This window comes from Grammomys surdaster, unplaced genomic scaffold, assembly GCF_004785775.1.
Source record: "Grammomys surdaster isolate TR1022 unplaced genomic scaffold, NIH_TR_1.0 125319, whole genome shotgun sequence".
Classification (NCBI taxonomy): domain Eukaryota; kingdom Metazoa; phylum Chordata; class Mammalia; order Rodentia; family Muridae; genus Grammomys; species Grammomys surdaster.
In genome coordinates, this window is record NW_021620197.1 from 1,372,790 (window position 1) to 1,393,701 (window position 20,912).

At 42.6% G+C, this 20,912-nt stretch overlaps 1 protein-coding gene across 1 annotated transcript in view; it reads right to left on the reverse strand.

Annotated features, from left to right (window-relative positions):
* The window catches only part of Herc2 (HECT and RLD domain containing E3 ubiquitin protein ligase 2), a 52,808-nt gene that overhangs the window by 1,701 nt on the left and 30,195 nt on the right, over window positions 1-20,912 (reverse strand). The window contains exons 23-35 of the mRNA XM_028785683.1: window positions 16,197-16,374; window positions 15,594-15,755; window positions 13,663-13,754; window positions 13,130-13,269; window positions 9,420-9,607; window positions 8,656-8,853; window positions 6,317-6,400; window positions 3,977-4,118; window positions 3,603-3,797; window positions 2,176-2,288; window positions 1,472-1,662; window positions 754-859; window positions 270-482 (exon numbers count right to left, since the gene is read on the reverse strand). Of these exons, the coding sequence (XP_028641516.1) occupies window positions 270-482; window positions 754-859; window positions 1,472-1,662; window positions 2,176-2,288; window positions 3,603-3,797; window positions 3,977-4,118; window positions 6,317-6,400; window positions 8,656-8,853; window positions 9,420-9,607; window positions 13,130-13,269; window positions 13,663-13,754; window positions 15,594-15,755; window positions 16,197-16,374 (2,002 nt within the window). The remainder of the gene's footprint in view (window positions 1-269; window positions 483-753; window positions 860-1,471; window positions 1,663-2,175; window positions 2,289-3,602; window positions 3,798-3,976; window positions 4,119-6,316; window positions 6,401-8,655; window positions 8,854-9,419; window positions 9,608-13,129; window positions 13,270-13,662; window positions 13,755-15,593; window positions 15,756-16,196; window positions 16,375-20,912) is intronic.

Sequence of the window (20,912 nt, forward strand, 5' to 3'; positions counted from 1 at the left end):
AACAAATGCTTTATGAAGTATGTGTATTCAAAATCTATATGAGGGTGTCAACAATAGTATGTATTGGCTATGGCATAGATACACTATGCAAAAATAGGTTACAGTGTTAAAGACCTTAAATTGTAAAATTCAAAGACTTCAAATTATAGGAGTTAGGTATTTCCCATTTTCATTGTACAGAATCTGTTTTCTCACTGCTCTAAAGCAGAATACACACGAGTCGCTACTGATGTCAATACAGAGCTCTGTGATTCTGGTGAGGAGCCTACCTGGATGACAAAGTCTCTGCCCCGGAAGTCAGCAATGGTCCTGGGCAACCTTGTCCGGCCCCACACAAAGCGAAGAAAGAGGGAGCGTTCCGTATTAGAGAAAGATTCCATCACCTCCCAGAACCACTGGACCAAGGAGGCAGAAGGTTCAATCCCTTTATACGTTGCCACTGACTTTAAAAGATGCAGTGGGATGTCTGGACTCCCACATACCTAGGAAAAACATCCTATTAGAGCAGGCTCACACTTCCATCTTTTTTTTTTTCAACATCAATCTAATCCTTTTTCTCTAATAAGATTCCCATACTCTCAGGAGGACATGTGCGCCATCCTGAACTTCAGCACCTAGTGGGAAAGCTGTGTTGTCATTCATTCACTGTCACAGTCAAGCCTTAGCTTTCCAAATGGAAGGTTTTAAGTAAAAGACCAAATGAGTGAGCTAGCATATCAAGGCAGCTCTAGGCAGCACAAAGCAGTCACATACCATTGTCTCCAGTTCATATCCAGTGAAAAGAGAGAGAAGGGGTACAGGCACAACTCGAGCCATCCCTTCCCGGACAGCAGCCACTTGCTCGTCAAATTCATGGAGTCTTAAAAAACAGAAAGAGAAAAATCTTCCTCACACCCGTACCTACATTTACTGGGCACTTTGTTTTGCTGTATCAAGCTTTACACACAAGTACTGCTACCACACACACCACAGGAGAGGACTGAGAGGCTGGCTCTGGGTGATGCTCTTCATACACACTACTGGGAGTTTGCATAGGCTGGTGCACAGGACATAGCCTCAATGATTAACTACAGCCACACACACTTTAAGCACTCTCATTTGTCAGTGCTGGATATGATGGTGCCATAGCTCACAAAAGCTATAATGGCCCCAACTATATCCCTGTCTGAGGAGCTGACAAAGTAAGTGTAGAGGGGCACTAAGGCCTGATATCCCTGTGGGGACTGTCCCCTAAAAGAGAACATTATATTTATCTCACTATTTTACTGAAATCTAGAAATTTCAAGTGGGAATAAGTACTCTGAACACAAGTCACCAAATAAAATTTATAACAAAGATTAGCAATAGTTGAAGAAAATGAGTATATTTTGATATATGATACATCTAAAAGACATAAATACCCAAGAAACCATAATCTGCTACTTTTGTTATTTATTAAGTCAAAGCAGTAAAGAGACAAATGATCACAAACCTGTAGTTTATTGCCAGCCGGACATACTCTGCACGGTTGTCCAGGGTGATGTGCGTGTGCTTGGAGCTTAGCTGGATGTCCTGGCCACTGGCACTTGGCACGGTGAAGGGCAGGCTCATAGCCTCAAACTCCTCTGAAGTGGCTTCATTGTCACGAATGTACATGAGTCCAGGAATAAAATCTTTATCAACCTGTCAAAGAGTATACATGCTAAACCTGGGTTGTTTCCTATCACAGAGCCCAGTTCAAGCCAAGTACTGCCAGCCATATCTAACTTAATCTGAAGAAGGAAAAAAAGACTTCTACAAGGAAGCACTTCATCCAAGGAGCTAAAGAAAGATCCAGAAAGTCCTTTAATGTACTGCTTTACTGCTGAGGAAATAACTAAACACTTTCCTAAACCCCAAAGGGCATAAAGAGCAAGGTGGCTCAGGGATACCAGACTATGTCTGTCCTATCGGTCCCCTTCCTGGGAACCTGAGGTGTAGCCCAGCTCTGCACATGACAGTGATCTCCCTTGTCTATCAGGCTATATCAGTTGCTAAGCAACACAAAGTGTATTATACCAACTCTCTCAGGTCCACACTTTTCTCTACTCTAGTAAGTAGTCAGAGGCCAGCTGCTTTCATATAACCATGAGTGTTACATCAGATACCCTGAAAAGCCCAAGCCCCTTAACAAGACCCACAGCCCAGAAAAATTACCTCACTCAGGTCTGCAATGGTAAGGCTCATCCCAGCCAGCTGCTTCCATACAGGCTCAGCAAGATTCAAACTCAGCGGACTCCCAGTTCGGATGGCAATGCCCAGTAACACCCCTGATTGTTCAAACCAGAAGGTCAGAATATACTTGGAATGAACGAGAAGTCGCTTCTTGCTTGTTGAAACACGCTTTGTAGTATCATCTCTGCACTGAAACCATGGAGCCTTCTAAACCAGAACCACCCAAACTGAGAGCTAGCCTCACCTTAAACCAGCAGGTCCTACTCAAAACTTACTTCCTTTTCTTCCTATAACACACCTTGCTAACTCTTCTTATTCTTTTCATACACAGGATTAAACCACAGTAAGCCAACTCTTGTCCCTTTGATGGCAAAGCAAAGAGATGGATTCCTCCAAGAGGGTAGATGTTCTGTTAATGGGTAGTGGTAGGGTGAGGAGCCCTGTGAGAGCACTCTCCACAGACCCAGACAAAGAGTGACAGGCCCACAGCCAATGCCATCTCCCTCTGTGAACTCCTGAGTTTCAGATATGTGTAGTGGGAAATTCACCCCACAAGTTAGGAGGAGCTAAGGTGGGAGGAGTAAAGAGAGGAAGAGGAGAAGTAAGGAGAGAAAGAGAAGGAGGAAGAAGAGGTGCAGAGGTAGGCAGAGTTGGAAGTGCCATGGATGACCACGAATGTACCGAGACCAGTCCTGGGTAACAACTTATATCTAGGTTAGTTAATTGGTTAACACCTCTAATTATGTGACCATCTTGTTAACCGAGCATTATCAAACATATAAAGCCTTTGATTAATCATAAGCATTAGAGTCTCATTTTCTACCGGGTACCACGTGGATGATGGGATGGTCTAGGCTCAGCCCAACCTTGTGGAGACAGTGTGGGAGATTGGCAGAGAGTGGAGATGGCTCTGCCAATCTCCCACGCTGGTGTCTCGTGGGTGGCAGGGTGCCACCTGTGGCCTCAGGCCTAGCCTAGTTGGGAATATGGCAGCCCTGTACCACAAGACAGATCATGTGCCACCATTTTAAATATCTCCCACAACAGATAAACCCAAACAATATTTCAGATCCTCTGCATGTCAAAGAAAGTATATAGCACTGAACACACAGTCACATGCTGTCTAACTATAAATCCGTATAGCTGTACAAAGAATGGTCATAACTTTTGCTAGCTCACCACTATCAAGTCCTTAACACTAAGTACAAAATGAACCTTTTCTCCTCCATAATGTTGGTAAAAATCACTGCACATCACTTTCATCATCAATGTCTTAAAAGCTAAACATAGGTATTTATATTATAAATATAAATATACCCACTGTTGTCCTGTGACAGACAAGAGATGCTACACTAATTTAACAGTGGTACAGGCCCTTCATAGCAGTATGACACACAACTGAGGCCCACCTAGGAATCGGAACATGCTGCAGTGCACGGGTGCCCGGGTGGCAGGGTTCAATAGGTAACAGTCTCTGTTGGCACCAGACTCGTCCCTGCCATTGGGAGTCACAATCAGAAGGGGAGTGAGTCCGTTCTGTAGCTCCTCACAAATCTCTGCTATGGACTCACTGTAGCCACCGCCACAGTCGTCCACGGATTCACCTGGAAGGAAAGGAGAATCAGCAACACACAGGCCACCCCACACCACCTGTACAAACAGCACCAGGAAGGTGGCTACTCTCACCCTCTGCACGTGATACTCATGTACTACTCAGCTTGCTATCCCTTAGGCTCCCTCTCCCAAGCAAGTAAGTTCTACAGATGTGCACAGAAAATCTCACCAACAAACTTGACTTTCCAGACTCGGTGAGGAAGGAGAAGGCTGTCAGGACTGAAAGAACTCATCTTAGCACACATCTGCCCAAAGACAGACTTGGTGCCATCAGGTCCAGCTAATCCACCTTTACTCCTAGAGCGTTTAACCTAGAGAGGAAATGAATGAAAACCATAAGACACTGAAGCAGCAGAAAACGTACAGCCTGGAAGCAGTGGTAGAGAAGCCTGGATATACGATCCTCAAAACTCCTCCCTTCACTCCACAGTCTGAGACCCTCCTGCAGCTGCAACTGGCCTGCCCTACCACCCCCCACACACTTTGGTTCCATCGAAGTTAACACCTGGAAGACTTCTGCATTAAGCAGGTGTCATAAGGAGGGTCAGGTACCTTACTACCTCTAGTAAACAAAAACAAATCCCTGGACATAGAAACATTTTTCTAGACATTGATTTTTCAGAATTTCTGCATACCAAACAGCACCATTTTCATAACAATAAAAGCCCAACAGGGAGCTCATGGTCCCAGCCCTCCCGGAGAGTCTTCATAACAATAAAACCCCACCAGGGCGCTCACGGCCCCACCCCTCCCGGACCGTCTTTTGTGGATAATGGTTACAGGAGCAGAGGGTATCGCCCTCTTCAACAGAAGAGCCACTGATAACTAGAAAATAACCCCCATCTGTGCTCATGCAAAAGTTAAAAAAAAAAAAAATAAATTCAGTAGGTCATACAAGTATCAAAGGCAGAAACGTAGGAAAGTCAGGGGAACTTGTAGGAAAGAACCAGGTTTCAGCAGCGGGGAGTGGAGAAGTGTGGGGTGGGACATAAGAGAAAGTAATGGGTGGTGGTAGGGGTTTGACTAAAATTCATTATACAAAACAAAGAAAAACCTCCCCAGGAAAATGAGCTGTGCGTATGAATCTCTTGAGTCCCTTCCAGTGGGCAGTATTAATCCTTCCTGAGTCTCACGAAACTAGTGCCGACCACCATCATAATCGATGCCAACCCAGGGCAGTAGGGCCAGCTTTCTACCCTTAGGATATAACTGCACTAACTGTAGGCTCCTGTGCCCAAAGAAATGGATGACGGAGGCACCCTAGATGTCAGTCTACACTGCACACGGTTCTGAGGATGTTTGTGTGCCTTTTTTTTTTTTTTCAATCTACCAGGTTTTTTTTTTCACGCATATTGATCATTTTTAAACACAAAAGTAGGGACATAACGATCAGCAGGAAACAAATATTATTGAAATTCTGCAAGGAAAAAAGACAGCAAGCAGCAGCATTCCCACTGCAGGACTTTAGGCTCTAAGCAGTCAGGACCTCATTGATACCTCCAGCCAGGGACATCGCAGTGAGGCTCCTGGCTCCAAGGAGCCTGTAGGTCTGCCTAAGACAGAAACCTGACCCAGGAATGTACAATTTTCCTTGTCTTGAAAACTTTAGAATGCTCGTCATCCAAGGTGGGGAAATAAAAGCTTTTTTATGGACTGAATTAAACAGCCCATTTATTTGTGAAACTAGAGGACCAAACTACAGCTAGCACTAGATACCGTGACGTTCATCACTAGAGACACCAGTTCCACCAATGTGGTCACATGTGCTGTCCAACAAAGGACAAGAGTTTGATCTCTTAATCCAAAATGCCCCCAAGTACAATTCAGAAAAAAATTCTCGTCATGTAATCACCATCAGGATAGAAATCATGTGTTAATACAAAGGTTCAGTAACAAAGAATTTGTTCTTCATGGCTCTCTGTTTCTGATCTGAGAGGCGAGGCTAATTTCATTTGCGTATTAAATGTCAAATGCCATGCACTATCACAATCACTGACTGGGATTCCTCTGGGTTTTTAATTAAAAAGTTCAAAGCATAAGTTTATGTGTACTTAGAAGCAGTGTTAATTCACAAATGACCTGATTTTCCCTTTTATTCATGAGACAATGTTAGCAATACGGACTTATTAAACTGGAAAACTCTCAGAGTCAGGAGGTTACAAGGCTCAAAGGAATGTGAACTGTTACACGTAAAAAACCCTAGCAATCTGCAAGAGTGACTTAGCTTTGTGTATACCAAATATACAAAGACCACATAGAAGAGTGGCCTTATCATCTTGTGAAGAAAATATAGCTGTTTCTTACTCTACCTTCTAAAAACTTCTCTTTGTGCTTCTGGGGTATGCCAGATAAATCTTTTTTATTTTCATATAAATGGCCCCTAAGACCTCTGCATCGCAGAGTACTACATACAGAAAGCCTGCTCCATAAGCCCATGAGCACTGCCATCCCTCAAGACTTATACCATCAAAGTACCACTTGTACAACAGTCAGATGGAGAGCGAGCTACCTGGATACGGTTCAGCTCCACCACAGGCCCATGCTGTCGATCTCGCACCATAGTTGCTTGTACTACCTTTCTGAAAGCTGCTTCCTAAAACAAGGAAAAAAAAAAAGTTTAGAGCCTGAAACAGAAATCATCGTGTCTGAGAACCATGCCACTGCTTTATATCCTCTATTTCTGAAAGTCAGATTTCCTTGAGAACAGAAAATGGCTCCTTTTCTGTTCTATGACAGAGGTAAGTAGCTTAGCAAGTGATATAGAGAACTGGTGAGCTTACAAGCATGACTGACAGCTGAGCAAAGAAGCAAGTCCCTCTAGAAGAACAGATCAGAGGGATGAGGCCTGACAAACACCTACTCCAACTCAGGTCTAGAAGACTGAGGATTTCCTGCTAAACTACAAGTTCAACAGCAACAGGGCCTGATGTTCAAACTCGTAACTGCACCGCAGAGCAGCTGTTGAGTCAAGGATCTTATGGATCCAGCCAGACCCGGGGTAGGGAATACACTGTAAACATACACTAAAAGACACCGGGGTGAAGACAGCCAGGACAGTGTTGGCATGGCAGTAAGAATATGGGCATCATGCAGGAAGGAACACACTTGAGGGGCATTCATAGGAAACAGTGGTCTCAGGCCTCTTTGCCCAGGGGGCACCAGTGCCCTCTTTTCAGAGCTAAGGAGGGGGTAGACCTGCAGAAGCACAAAGGCCTCCTACAGATCCTAAACCCCTCTCCCGGATCTGACTCTAGAGAATCCAAAACCCAGGCAGCAGAGGTGGGACATTAAGCAACCCCAGGAAGCACTAAAAGAGGGAGATTAAAGCTTTATGGTAGGAAAATATCTACCATCGTTGCCCATGCACAGCCTCACCTCTCCGTGCCTTCCTGCATGCCCCGCTCCTCTCTCAGAGCATTTCCCTAGTCTGAATCCCTGGTTGCCCAGCTCCCCTCTAGTGATAACTGCTGGAATGGCTTTGTTTTGTTTATTTTTTTAAGAAAAAGTCTTATAACTCCTGTTATGCAGCCTATGCCAGCTAAGAACTCATTATGCAACCTAGGGTGGTCTCAGACTCACAATTCTCCTGCCTCCACCTTCCAAATCCACACCAAAACCTCACTGCTATTCTGGATCAGGGGCATTAAGACTTCATACCTTTGCACTGTCTCCTCTAACTCCCATCCAGAGACTGTTGATCAGAGGCTGCTCAGCTCAGGGTCCTTCACACACCCAATACCAGGCTGCCCTCTCCTGGTACTGCTTCAGTGCAGACACTCCGACACCACTGTCCATGGTGCCCCAGGATTGATTTACTGGAAGCCCATCTCAGAGGTTCTTGCCTGTAGGAGGTGACTGACACTACCTCATGTAGGATGCAACCTATCTATATGTTCTTCCCTCTCCACAAGAAAAGATGGTTTTCCTCTTTGCTGTCTACTGTCCTCTATTCTTTGAAGGGTAAGACAAAGTGAAGATAACAGAATTAACTTTGCCATTTTTTAACTACCAGAAAAATAGTTGAAATTCGGTTTCTTCTTGCATTTAATATCAGAGAGAACATCTTTTAGATACTATCTTTATTGCTCAGTAGCCTCAGACACAATGGGCATAAAATACACATAGCTCTCCTATTCAGTGCAACAAAACCTATCCTAAAAGAGAATAAGTGTTTGGGACATCACTGTAAAACTACTAAATGTTATTTTATCAATAAGAATAGACTATTCTCCTTGATATCAACATATATCAAAGAATCCCAGACCTTCTAGGTGGAGAGCTCTTTAACTCTCTTTCTATACTCCTATACCTGCTACTTAATGCTGAGTCCCCTTTAAGATCATATTAAGCTTCCCACCAGAAATTCAACATCTTTTACTTTCCCTACAGGGAAGCTCTGGTTAATAAGAATGTCAATGGGTCAAAAACCATCCCGTCCCAAAATTCTCAACTCTGTCTACTTCCTGTTCCTGTTCAATCCTCTCTCAGCAAGGAATATCCACCTATACAACCTGACAGAGAGCTTCTCTCTAAGCTCCCAACCCTCTGCTGGACATATACAGGAGAAGAAATTACCTAAGAACTTTTCCCTCCTGTGTCAGTGGAACTCACCAAAAACCCTCAAGGTCAGGCAGGCAGAGAAAACCATGTGCACAAGGCTTGGCTTCATAGCTATTTTTTTATGAACATGTTCTAGTACTTAGAAATAGCTGGCATGGAGCAGACACTCAAAGACCACTTGCTGAATTAAAAAAGTCTGTATCTACAGTCCCAGAATACGGATTTTTGTTGAGTAAAAGTTTACTGATCACCACAGTTATTCCTATCCTACAGACGGCTACAAAATACCTTTCCCTGAGATATTAAGATCCCTCGGAGTGTGTCAAACCCAACTGACGGCCCGAGTCCAGTCTCATCAAGAGAGCCCTCTAGGTCAAACATGGGGATGCAGGGACAAAAGAGCTCTGAGATATGATGCAGCAGCAGCAGTCGGTTCCGTAGAGCAATGATGGGGATCTCTTGTAAATGGTTGTACTCCATGGGTACCTGAAACATCACAGTTTCACTGAATCCACTGAGTGGCAAAGCACAGAAAGCCAAAAAACAGCATCATAATTTCTGAGAGTAGTCTGTAAAATTCATCATGTTCTTTCTGGCTAGTCTGATCATTTAAGATAAATAAGCATTGAAGAATGTTACAAACATTAGTTTACAGAAATAAGTTTACCAAGAAACATGTAGGTCACATATACAATCAATTATTTTATATAGTTAAAAAATGTAAAGAAGGCAACACATTGCTAGACAAATGATGTTGGTTGGTATGAGTATTAAGTCTATTTTTCTCTACCTTTTTTCCCCCTGTGCTGGGAATTGAACCCAGGACGTCATGTATGCCAAGCAAGTAAGCATTCTATCATTGAATTATGCTCACAGCTCAATATTCCAGTTCTCAATAGCACTGTTTCATGGTATTATAAACTGAACTGCTATCAGTGAAACACCTCTGTAAATATATAATGAAAAGATGAGCCATCTGAGGCTGTACCTGCATGATAGTTAACTGTCACAATGTGCCCCAATTCTACCACACCTACCCAGCTACCACTGACCTGTGCAGGGAGCTTGCCAGCACTCGCTGGCTTGCTGGTTGACCAGGCAAGGGTGTGTGCAGAACCACAGGCCACGCGGTTGACCTTCTTACCCTGAAGGGCAGCTACCAATCGTGGTCTCTGAATAGCATTCGTTGTTCCATCTCCTAGCTGGCCCTCATCATTGTCACCCCATGTGTAAACTTCACCTAAACAAAGTAAATTTAAAGAACTTAGGTTCAGAAGCAGTGAGCGCACAATTCCAGTGTCTTCCCATCACAATGGCAGTACTTACTACCCTTCTGTTTTGTCTTAGTGCTCACCTCTCTAAGCACCAGCTTCTAGATGTCAACACGCACTAAACAATCATGTATCTAAACAAGTTAAGGATACTTCCCAGGACTCTCTACAACACCTGTCAGCCAAAACTCTAGTCTGCTCTGGTTTATTAGTTCTCTGGACCAGGTATGTAACAGCAGCATTTCTCCATCAGAACAAGTAAGGTGACCTTAAGGAAATATTCCTAACAACCTAGCCAGCTCCTAAATGCTAGATAGATGAAAAAAAAGTCAGTCTTTAAAAATGAACAAAATGCCTATGTTCTAAAGATATGTACCCTTCCCTAGTTATTCATAATCTAGGCATAGGGTTCATCATTCATAAAATTCATTCTATTTTCTGAGTCCATGCTGGACCTAAACTGCGAAGTACCATCGTCTTTTTTTTTTTTCTTTGAAAGGTATAAATGAAAGATCATGTGTTGAATAGATCAGATTCGAGGCTTTTGCTCTCCGGCAACATCAAATGCAGTCTCCTTAGGGTGGATCATTCAGTCACTAAGTATCATTTCTCAAATAAGATGGCTGTGTGATCAAGAGCAATATGCTATGTCTTGCCTTTTCTTGCTCTGTAGAAATTCAGTTATAAAGTCATAGGATGAGTACCTGAGCATGAGTTCTCAGAAGATGTCTCTGCAAAGGTGCACACAGATAAGGGAGGCACTGAGGTTGAGAAAAGGAAGCTTCTGTACTGGGATAACCCACCGAATCTACCATGTGGCTGTGTGGTAGCCTATGACAAAGTAAGAGCCCACAGAGGGGAGGACAAAAAGAACTGTAGGGTAATGAAAAAAGTGACTAAACTATTATAGAAAAGATACAAGGATCCTGGTTTATCTCTAAAAGAGAAGGAGTTAAACATGTGGAAAGTAAACAAGCCAGAATGAACCCTGTGGTGCTGAGTGGAACTGGGGGTGCGTGTGTAAATGTAATCTCCAACCACAGACACAAAGTGCAAGTATGTGTGCCTTTAACACACATGCTTCTTGGCTACAATCAAGAAGGTGGCCTAGACAACACGGATGCCTATTGCAATGATCATACTCATCACCTGGATCTTTTACATGTTGTTCTCTAAAGGAGTAAGAGTTCTTAAGGAAACAGCTGAATGCAGACTCAGAAACGTGAAAAGATGGAGTGGCACCATCTTTTGTTCCAAGAAGACATATTAATAATGAGGCACATAAGGAGATAAAACCAGACAAACAGGACATAATTTGAACATCAATATAGTTAACAGCATTTAATGGAATCCAGGTTTATCACTAAAAGAGAAAAGAGTTGTAAATATAGTCAGAGAAAAGGGCAGAATGAAATATGACTGGTACTGAACTATGTCAGGAAGCCATGGGTCCCACACAGGCACAACTAGATGTTTCAACTCTCAGTACCACCCAGGATAACAAATAAATAAACCAAGAAAATACTGGATGAGCAAAGAGACATTCAAGTAGATTTTTTTTTTATCTTTTTCTTACAAATACTTAGTAAATAGAAAACATTTCACAGAGGAAAACCTTGCAAGACATAAACTTAAGACAAGTAGTTGGTGTTGTTAACATGAGTGTTGGGACAAAACAAAAAACCCTGAGAGTGACTTGAAAGGATGACTTAGGAACAAAAGCAGAGAGCCACTTTCCACATTGCCAGGCCCTGTCTTTTTTGCATTTAGAAATCTGAATTTTCTCTCCAGACCCAAGACCCTCTATCCACCCCACTCTGGGCTCTGGTACCCAGTGTCTAATATATAGGCACCCTAGCCCTGGTATCTCAGGACCTGGGATCACAGGCATCTTGGATCTACAGCACCTGGGTTGAGCTTCCTGAAGATGTCAGCCCCCTGGGTACCCTCAAGCCTTCCCAGAGCCGAAGACACCTAAGTACTAGCCTGAAGAACTCCTGGATCCAAAATGTCCAGCCTTCCCCGATCTCAAAAATCTAACCCAGGACTCTCAACTCCTATCTTTTGAGAATCCAGCACTATAAGGAAAAATAAAGAAGCATCAGTGCACAGAACAACACTCCAAGGGCCCCTCCCAAGTTTCAGCCTCAGTTCTCCAGGTTCTCAAGGAACTCCCTGATTGCAGCTCGGATGAACTGCTGATCACGCAAAGGCTGACTCCAGGGAGTAGTGACTGTGGATGCTACTACAAATGGGTAGCCCAGCACTAAGCTCAAGACAGGACCACAGTGGATTAGCAGGTATGCAGCAATTCCCAGGACCAGGTACACCACTGCATTCATGCCCAACTGCTGGTGCTGCTGGTGGTGGTCTTGGTGGCAGATGGTACTGAATGAAGCCCCATCTCCTTACCCCCAGTGTGCTGTCGCTTAACCACCTTCCCCTTCCTCCACCTTCTCCAGAGTGCTACTGCTGTGCTTGCTGATCATCTGGTTTGCAGCCTGATTGGAGGTTCCACCAGCCTGGACATGAGAGTCCTTGGGTGCACGGGTACTGCTCTTTTTCCATATGTACTCAGAGTGGGCTTGTCTCTGGTACTGCTCCTGGGCACCTTTGCCACCATCAAAGGCTCAGTTGGAGACAACAGGAGGTGCTGGATTCCTCCCTAGATCTTGGGAGGACTATTCTCTCCTCCAATCTGGTGTTTGCTGCATTCCACTCTTACGCTACCTCATCTGTACCCAGATCAGTATCTACAGCAAGCTGCTACCTGTACACAAAGAGAGATCCAGCAACCAGTTTCCAGCTGGGATGTGTGGTAGAGAGCATGAACATTCTGAACTTGGTACTGTTTGCCATCATCTTTGGTGTAGCCCTGAGGAAGCTGGGCCTGATGGCACAGTGCTCATTCCTTTCTTTGAAGCTTTCAATGATGCTGCCATGGTTCTGGTCTCCTGGGTTATGTGGTAACACCCCCCCACCCCGGACATTTTGTCCCTTGTGGCCAGCAAGATTATGGAGAAATACATTTTTCAACTCTGTATGAGCCTCAGTGTTCTAAACTGCCTGGTAGGCCAAACCATCCACAGGTATGATGGCTACAGACTACAGTAGGAATCTTCACTGGGGTGGACAATGTTCACCTGGCACAATCTAAGCCCCAGACCTCAGAAGAAACCAGCTATCAGCACAGACCACATTATACAAACAGTTCAGGCACACTGAGCCCCACTCATCATCTGAGGAAGGGGGAGCACTGTCAGGCTAGAGTTCCCAGATACCAAGGACTGACCCACAGGATGCCTGTCTGAGGACAGTATCTTAGGCCTTTCTGCATAGCCACACAACACAACATATTCATGAGGGTAACACAGAGGACTGAAGATGAGGGGGTCAAACCCTGCCCTCAGTCTCTAGAACTACAATTTGAATTACATGAGATAATCTTAGAGTTACAGGCCTCAGCTCTGTAACATCAGGCTTGAACCTACCATCCTCTGTGCAGCACACACAGTGCAGGGAGCCAGTGGCGATAGCAATGACTTTCTTCCCCTGCAGTCCTTGAACCTGCCGAGGTCTCCGAACGTGGTCATCAGATCCATGGCCCAGCCGGTGATAATCACCTTTACCCCTGCATAAAAGGAAAGCATGCAACTTACTGAGTACGGTCATCTGTATTCCACCCTGTACCCTTCATGCAGCTACCCTCATGGTATAAGCTCTATAACCAATCACAGCCTGTCAGAGAAGTTAACAAGAAGGCAATTAAAACAGTTTCAATGGTTCTAGGAGCTGGAGAGATGGCTCAACAATCAAGAGAACTTACTGTTCTTCTAGCAGACCCAGGTAACAGGATAAATCACTATCATGTCTAAATCAAGCTCCAAGGGGGACATAATGGCTTTTCTGGCATCTGTGGGCACCAGGGATGCATGTAGTACACAGACATACATGCAAGCAAAATGCCCAAACAAAATTAAAAATTTTAAATATGGTTTTAGTGTCATTGCACAGTCTGACATACCATGTATAGACAGCTCCAGACTTGGTAAGAGCGACAGAAAACTGAGATCCACATTCCACTTTAACTACTCCAAGGCCAGTGAGAGAATCAATCTAGAAAGGAAAAAGGCTCAATCAGGCAGGCTTCATCAAGGTCACTGTTGACTGCTATAATCACATTGACACTAACCAAATCTAATAAGAACTATGAAAATCTGTATTCACATAGAATATTTAATACAGTACTGACATCCAATGTAACCAAAGTAACTTCAGGAAGGAAGCAGAAATGTGATATAGCACAGGAAGAACCTGGTGAATTCTCAAGTCTTCTCTCCCACGACTGACATGATAGTACCAGTTTCCAATAAGCTCTGTGTTTTTCCTCATCTACTTACAGCACTGTCAGACTCTGAGACTCGGGGAGAGATGGTCAGGGGTACTGCAGTCCTGATCCTCTGACCAGGTCAGCATAATTAACACACCCTCAGTTGACAATCCCATGACCTGTGCTGACCCTATGAACACCCAGTGTCTACCCTCTACATCCCATGTCTAGGATCCTGTCAGGCCTCACTTATCTAGTCATTGCTTCTCCTCACCCAGCAAACTTTGCTCTGTGTGGTATCTGTGTATGCCTTCCTACTTAATTTCCCATATTTAATTTTAAAATTAACTAAAACCTCATTCTCTTAACTAGTCTGTCTGGATCTCTTGCCCTGTCCCAGGACTATCAGTAATATCTTCCTCCAGATTTTCCCATGTTCAAAATCTTAATATTCAAATGTAAAAAGCCTTCCTTAGCTAATCAAGTCCAAGGCAAATCATTTTCCTTCATAAAAGTAGAAATTCTGAACAACTTACAATGAGGTCACAATATACCTGTACTGGAAAAAGGGAAGGGCTACAGCTGACAGAAATGAGTGCCACCCTGAGATAAATATTGAGCATTCTGTGTGAGTGAAGGAACAGATTTTAATTTGATTTTTTTTCTTTTAGAGAGTCTCATTATATAACCCAAGTTAAGCCTTGAATTTACAACCTGAAGTACTGTGATTATGGAATATAGTGCTATGCCTCACTGTGAATGCACTTTAAAAACTTAAAACTGACTTAGACTAAAAGAGTCATTCTAGAATCAACAGCAATTGCACTGAGAAGCACAACTCCAAAACAAAAGCTATGTGGTTGGAACTAGGTCTCTCACATGAAGGTCCCCCTGATATGAACCCCCTGGTCTGATTCTGCCCTAGGATGCCTGTGTTCTGAGACTCTCTGTTCTACATCTGTACAGTAAGAAAGGACGCTGAGTATACGTAAGTCCTAGTCTTCTTTCATAGAACCCCAGCTGTACCACATCACCGTATTCACACACTGCAAGGCACAGAGAAGGTGATCTAGCACATCACCGTATTCACACACTGCAAGGCACAGAGAAGGTGATCTAACACACTGACCTAATATGATCTAGACATACTTCTCCCCTCAATCTCTATAGCCACCCACCAAAGACAGTCAGATCACCTCACAGCTTTAAGAAATTGCCAAGTCACCCTCAGCACAGGTAGACCCTAACTTAAGCCTATGGACTTGGCAACACATGGGCTCTTTTCTTCGCTTGAGATTGATCAAATCCACTAGAAGCAAGCTCTAGTCTATAGCCTACATTAGATGACATGGCCCCTATTTACCACTGTGAACTGAAGTGAGTGGAACCCAGGTTAGCTCTGTATCTCAAGCAGATGTACACACTAAAAACCACAGGCTCTGTGGAGCACATCTGGATTACATGCCTTTCCCAAGTGGACACAAACAGCACCTAAGGTATCCAAATGTCCTGGCCCCTTGGGTCACTTCTTACTCCAGTGCACTTTCTGCAATGAACAGAAGGCTCCTAAGAAGCACGCTGAAGGGAAAGAAGCTGGAGATCTGGGATGCCCAGATGGAAAATACCTTCATGGGTACTTTGCAGCCATCACTGCCTCCTCTGCCAAGCTTGCCATAGTCTCCATCTCCCCAGGACCAGACAGTATCATCATCAGTGAGGCACAGTGTCTGGGCATCACCACTGCCACATGCAATGTCTATGACACGATGCCCCTGTAGCGCTTCCACCTTCAGGAAAAAGAAATGCAGGGTTCAGCTGACAGTAAATAATGATCACTAAAAAGAGGCTTTATAATAATAGTGTTGCCGCTTTATGAATGCTTGAGACTTTACAAAGAAAAAAGCTTAATAATTATTTAAGGTAGAAATGCATTCCTCTCTATATGGACAATATAAATTTATATTTATATGAAGAATATAAATCTGAACTGTGGGGGTCACAGTGAGCCAACTATGCGCCACCATGAAGACTGATCATTCACTCTCTTACAAGGACTATATATGTTCCATGAATAAAAAAATACTTGTAAATGGTAAACCTATGATCACTGACTTTAAAATAGAAAGAACGTAGCACCAAAGACAAATGGCCCCTACCCCATGTCAATATTACAGCATGAGCAGACACTTGAGCCTGGACCTGGGCATTTAAACCCAGTACCTTCTCACCAGTTTTGGCTTTAACTGGTCCTCACTGTCACTATGCCCCAGGCGGCCATATCGGCCTTTGCCCCACGTGTAGAGGTCTCCAGCTGCTGTGACACAGGCACTATGGGCTCCACCAGCAGCAACATCAACCACTTCAATTCCTCTCAGAGACTCAATGACACGAGGGCGGTCACATGGACTGCAAAAGAATACAACAAATATACTAAAACATTTATTCTTCCATATTTTAAAATTTAAACACTTGCTTAAATTTAAACATTTGTTTGCTACTTATTTTTTCAATGTGTGTTTCTAAATATTCTCTCTCAGTCAAGTGATTATAAAGTCAATAAAGAAGAATCATTTAAGCCTGAAATCAAAATGTAATTATTTCTATCTACCTTTACACAGGGTAGCTGAATGCCAGAGTAGGCTTTCACAGTTTCAAACCAGACCTATGATAGGTTTTTGCAAGCACTATGAGCCAGTGAAGATTTTGTTTGAGTATAGGTAGATAGGTAGGGGTGTGTGTGTGTGTCCCCTGGCTTTTACTCAGTCTGCTCAACATACTATGTCTATGTGTTCTTTCTATATTGATTCAATTTCTAGTGTGGACCCAATCTTAAGAATTTTGGCATAAATGCCATTTGATCATATGATATTATTATATGCTATATGTCTATGTGTTCTTTCTATATTGACTCAATTTCTAGTGTGGACCTAATCTTAAGAATTCTGGCCGGCGTCTGAAGACCACTCCACCTGAGTATCTATCCCATGTGCAATCACCAAAGGTAGATGCTGATGTGGAAGTCAGGAAGTGCTTGCTGATAAGAGCCTGATGTGGATATCTCCTCAGAGGTCTTCAAGAGTCTGACATACTCAGAGGCAGATGCTCACAGCTAGCCATTGAACTGATCATGGGGTTCTCAATAGAGGAGTTAGAGTGAAGACTGAAGGAGAGCTGAAAGGATTTGCGGCACCATGAGGAGAACAACAATACCAACCAACCACAGCTCCCAGGGTCTAAACCACCAGCCTGAGAGCACTTAGGGAGGGATCCAGCGCTTCAGTTGAATATGTAAGAGTGGAGGGCCCTGCTGGGCATAGGTGGAAGAAGAGAACCTTGACTGCATGAAGGCTGGATGCCCCAGGGGGTGGGAATTTTGAGGGTGGGGAGGTGGGAGTGGGGGGGGGGGTAGATAGAGGTTACATCCACAGAGAAGAAGGAGGAGGGGTGAGGGGATTGGGGGTTCCTGGGTGGGTGGGGGATGGGTTAAGGGGACAACATAGGAAATGTAAATAAAACATCCAATAAAAATTTTAAAAAAAAGAAAAAGAATTCTGGCCGGGCAATCGTGGCGCACGCCTTTAATCCCAGCACTTGGGAGGCAGAGGCAGGCGGATTTCTGAGTTCGAGGTCAGCCTGGTCTACAGAGTGAGTTCCAGAACAGCCAGGGCTACACAGAGAAACCTTGTCTCAAAAAAACCAAAAAGAAAATAAAGAATTCTGGCATAAATGCCATTTGATCATATAATATTATTCTTTTGTATACTGTTGGACTTGATTTCTTAAGATTTTAAGAATTCTTTCTGAGTCTTTTTTGATAAAGGTAAAGTTGTCTTTAAAATAATAATGAGTTGGGGTATAAGACTAGCTTGATGGTTGAAAATTTGCTCAACATCCTAAAGGCCCCCAAACAAACAGAACAAACAAAACAACCCAAAATGGGTTTGGTGATACACACCTGTAATGCCAGGAGGCCAGGCAGGAAGATCATAGGTTTGAGGCCACCCTGAGTAATTTTAAATAGCAAAATCCTGTCTTCAAAAGAAAAAGAAATCATGGAGAATTGTTCTTTATCCTGAGTGTTCTGAAAAATTAGGTTACATTACATCAGAAATCACCAGCCATTTGGTTTGGGAGATGTGTCTCCAAAAATTTAGTTTTTTGAGTCTGTGGGTTGTTGGGTTTTTGTTTGGTTTTGAGTTTGTCCAATTCTTCTAAAAAGTCATCTTTGTTGCTATAAAGCTGTTTATTAAACTGTGATTTCTGCTGTTTGAAACAGGGCCAGCATGCAGTCTTCAAGTGCCTAGAGTTCGGGGAGGGGGGGCCACTCATGTGACCTCTAGCCTGCCTCAGCCAAGTACCTTGAGTACAGGAAAACATAATCACACTTGGTTGCTACTTCTAGGTTATTTGTTTACTCTTTTCTATTGTGGTTGTTTTGTTGTTTGAATTTTAAAGATCTATTTTATTTTGGTGGTCCTAGAGACCACCAGGTCCTGAGGTAAGCTAGGAAGATGGCTTAACCACTAAGCTACATTCCCAGCTTTACTTTGTGATCTTTTGACAACTGTATACTATGCATGAAAATACTTCATCTCCTAAATCCCGGTGAACGGAAATCTCTTCACCATCAGTCTTGATAGAAGTTTTGCTAACTGTATTTACCTCCAAGAACCAGTCTTCCTCTCTATTTTCCTACTACCTCCTTCCTAGCTTTCTGTATTAAAGATTCTGGCCCTTTTTTTTCTGCTCACTGAGTTGTTTGTCTTTCTTCCTACAAGAATTCCTGCAGTATAGTGTATATATCCTGAAATTACGGTTTTGTACCATTTTTGCTACTGTCTTTAAAAGTGGCATTTCACATTACAAGTTTCCTTCAAAATACTTACTGCTTTTGCTGGATCTCACACATTTGGTAAATCAATTTCATGTTCTCTCTGTTTAAAATTATTTAGCATTTGATTTTTCACTCATTCTTTGATCTATCAGTTTTTCTGATGCTTTTACTCCTTTTCCACATCTTAGCTAGGATTGAGTACAGATGATTTTCAAAGATTTGCTGATTTCCAATTTAATTTCTTTGCAGACAAGAGAAGAAGTTTTGTATGAACTTAAATCCTTTTCCTATGCAAAATCTGCTATTTTGTGGTCAAATGCATAGTCTACATTTGTAGGTGTTCCATGCACATAAGAAAAGATAAAAATTTGTCACAGTTTTCCTGAAATGTTAATTTGGTCAAGTTTGTACTGATCCATTTTTTTTTTCTTTACGTATTTCATACTGTTTTATCTACTATTAAAGGAAGGATATTTAAAACCACGACCATGGGGGTTTGTCTAATTTATCCTTGAAGTTCTAGCAGTTCTTACAAGTATGCCTGTGCAAGGCCCTCAGAGGGCAGTGCTGGATCCCTAGAACTGGAATTACAGATGGTTGTGATACACCCTGTGAGTGCTGGGGATGAAAGCTGAGCTTGATCTCTTCAAGAGCAGCCAGTAGTCTTAACCACTGAGCCATCTGTCTAGCTCCATATTTTTATTTTCATCAATGTCTATTAGGTGACTTAGCTTACAATTTACAATGTTTTCTTGATGATCTAAAGAAATACTTCATCATGAAGGAACATTTTAATCTCTGTCAACATTCTTTATTGTGAACATATATTATACACAATATTGTGAGTTTGTTTATTTTTGGTTAGTATTAGCATAGTACATACATTTTCCCATCATTTTGACCTTGGTTTACTTTGAGTGTGTGCAGTGGTCATGCACATGTGTGGGTATGGAGACCAAAGGCAATCTTAAGTGTTGTTCCTTAGAGGACATCCACTTTTTGTTAAGACAGCATCTCTCACTGACTTAAAACTTGTCCAGTTTGCTGGGCTGACTGGCCATTGAGCCTCACAGATCTGCCTGTCTCTGCCTTCTGAGTTACACGTGTATGCCACCATGCCTTTTTTATTTCATTTTATTTTATTTTTAAAGTATGGGTTCAGAGAGTCAAGTTCAGGTCCCCAAGCTCAAAACACACTAAGCCATTTCCCCAGGCCAGAGTCTGACTTCTGAGCGTTCAGACCATTACACCTGATATAAACATACTCAGGTTTAAGATGTCACCTTGCTGTCTGTTTCCTAGTTGACTGTTTTCTAGTTTCACACCTCTTGTATTACTTTATTATGGCTTCTTACTCCTTTAACTATGCCTTTAACCTACCACACTTTAATCTGACCCATCCCAACTGCTTTTCAAAATTCGGTCAATATACTTTGGTGCCATCTTTATTTTCCCCCTCATGTTTCTTTCACTTGGGATTCTTTAAAATTACTGCATCTATAAGTTTATCGCTGTTAATCAATTTGGAGTTTTAGTTATTTCTTTAAAATCTCCCATTTCCCTCTTTTAAATGTTCTAGCTATGAATACATTAAGTCATATGGATTGTCCCATAGTTCCCTAGTGTTCTGTCAGTTATACATTCCTTTTTGCCCTGGCGTTTTCACTCTGGACATTTTCTATGGTTACGTCTTCCACTTCTCTGGTCTTTTTTCTACAACATCAACTCAGGCATTAACTATATATAATTAATTTTTTCTTTTTGTGAATGTATTCTTCATCTTTAAGACTTTGATTTGAGCATTTAAATAATTTTTAGGCTCTATTTAACATGCTCAAGCTTTTACTTTTTTATTATCAACATGGTATGTGGTTAAAATAAATACATTCTATCACTGCGTCCTTTCTGAACCGCTTTTGACTGACTGGTTTTTCTCTTCATATGGGTGTACTTCTTGTTCTTCTGCATACTTGCAATTTTTGAGTGGCTATAGGTCATTATAAAGTTTACTTTGATAAGAGGTTTATTTATAGTCATAAAAATGATTGAGCTCTGAGCTCCATTACTTATAAAAATGATTTCAGTTTTTATGTTTTGGTAGAGGAATCAT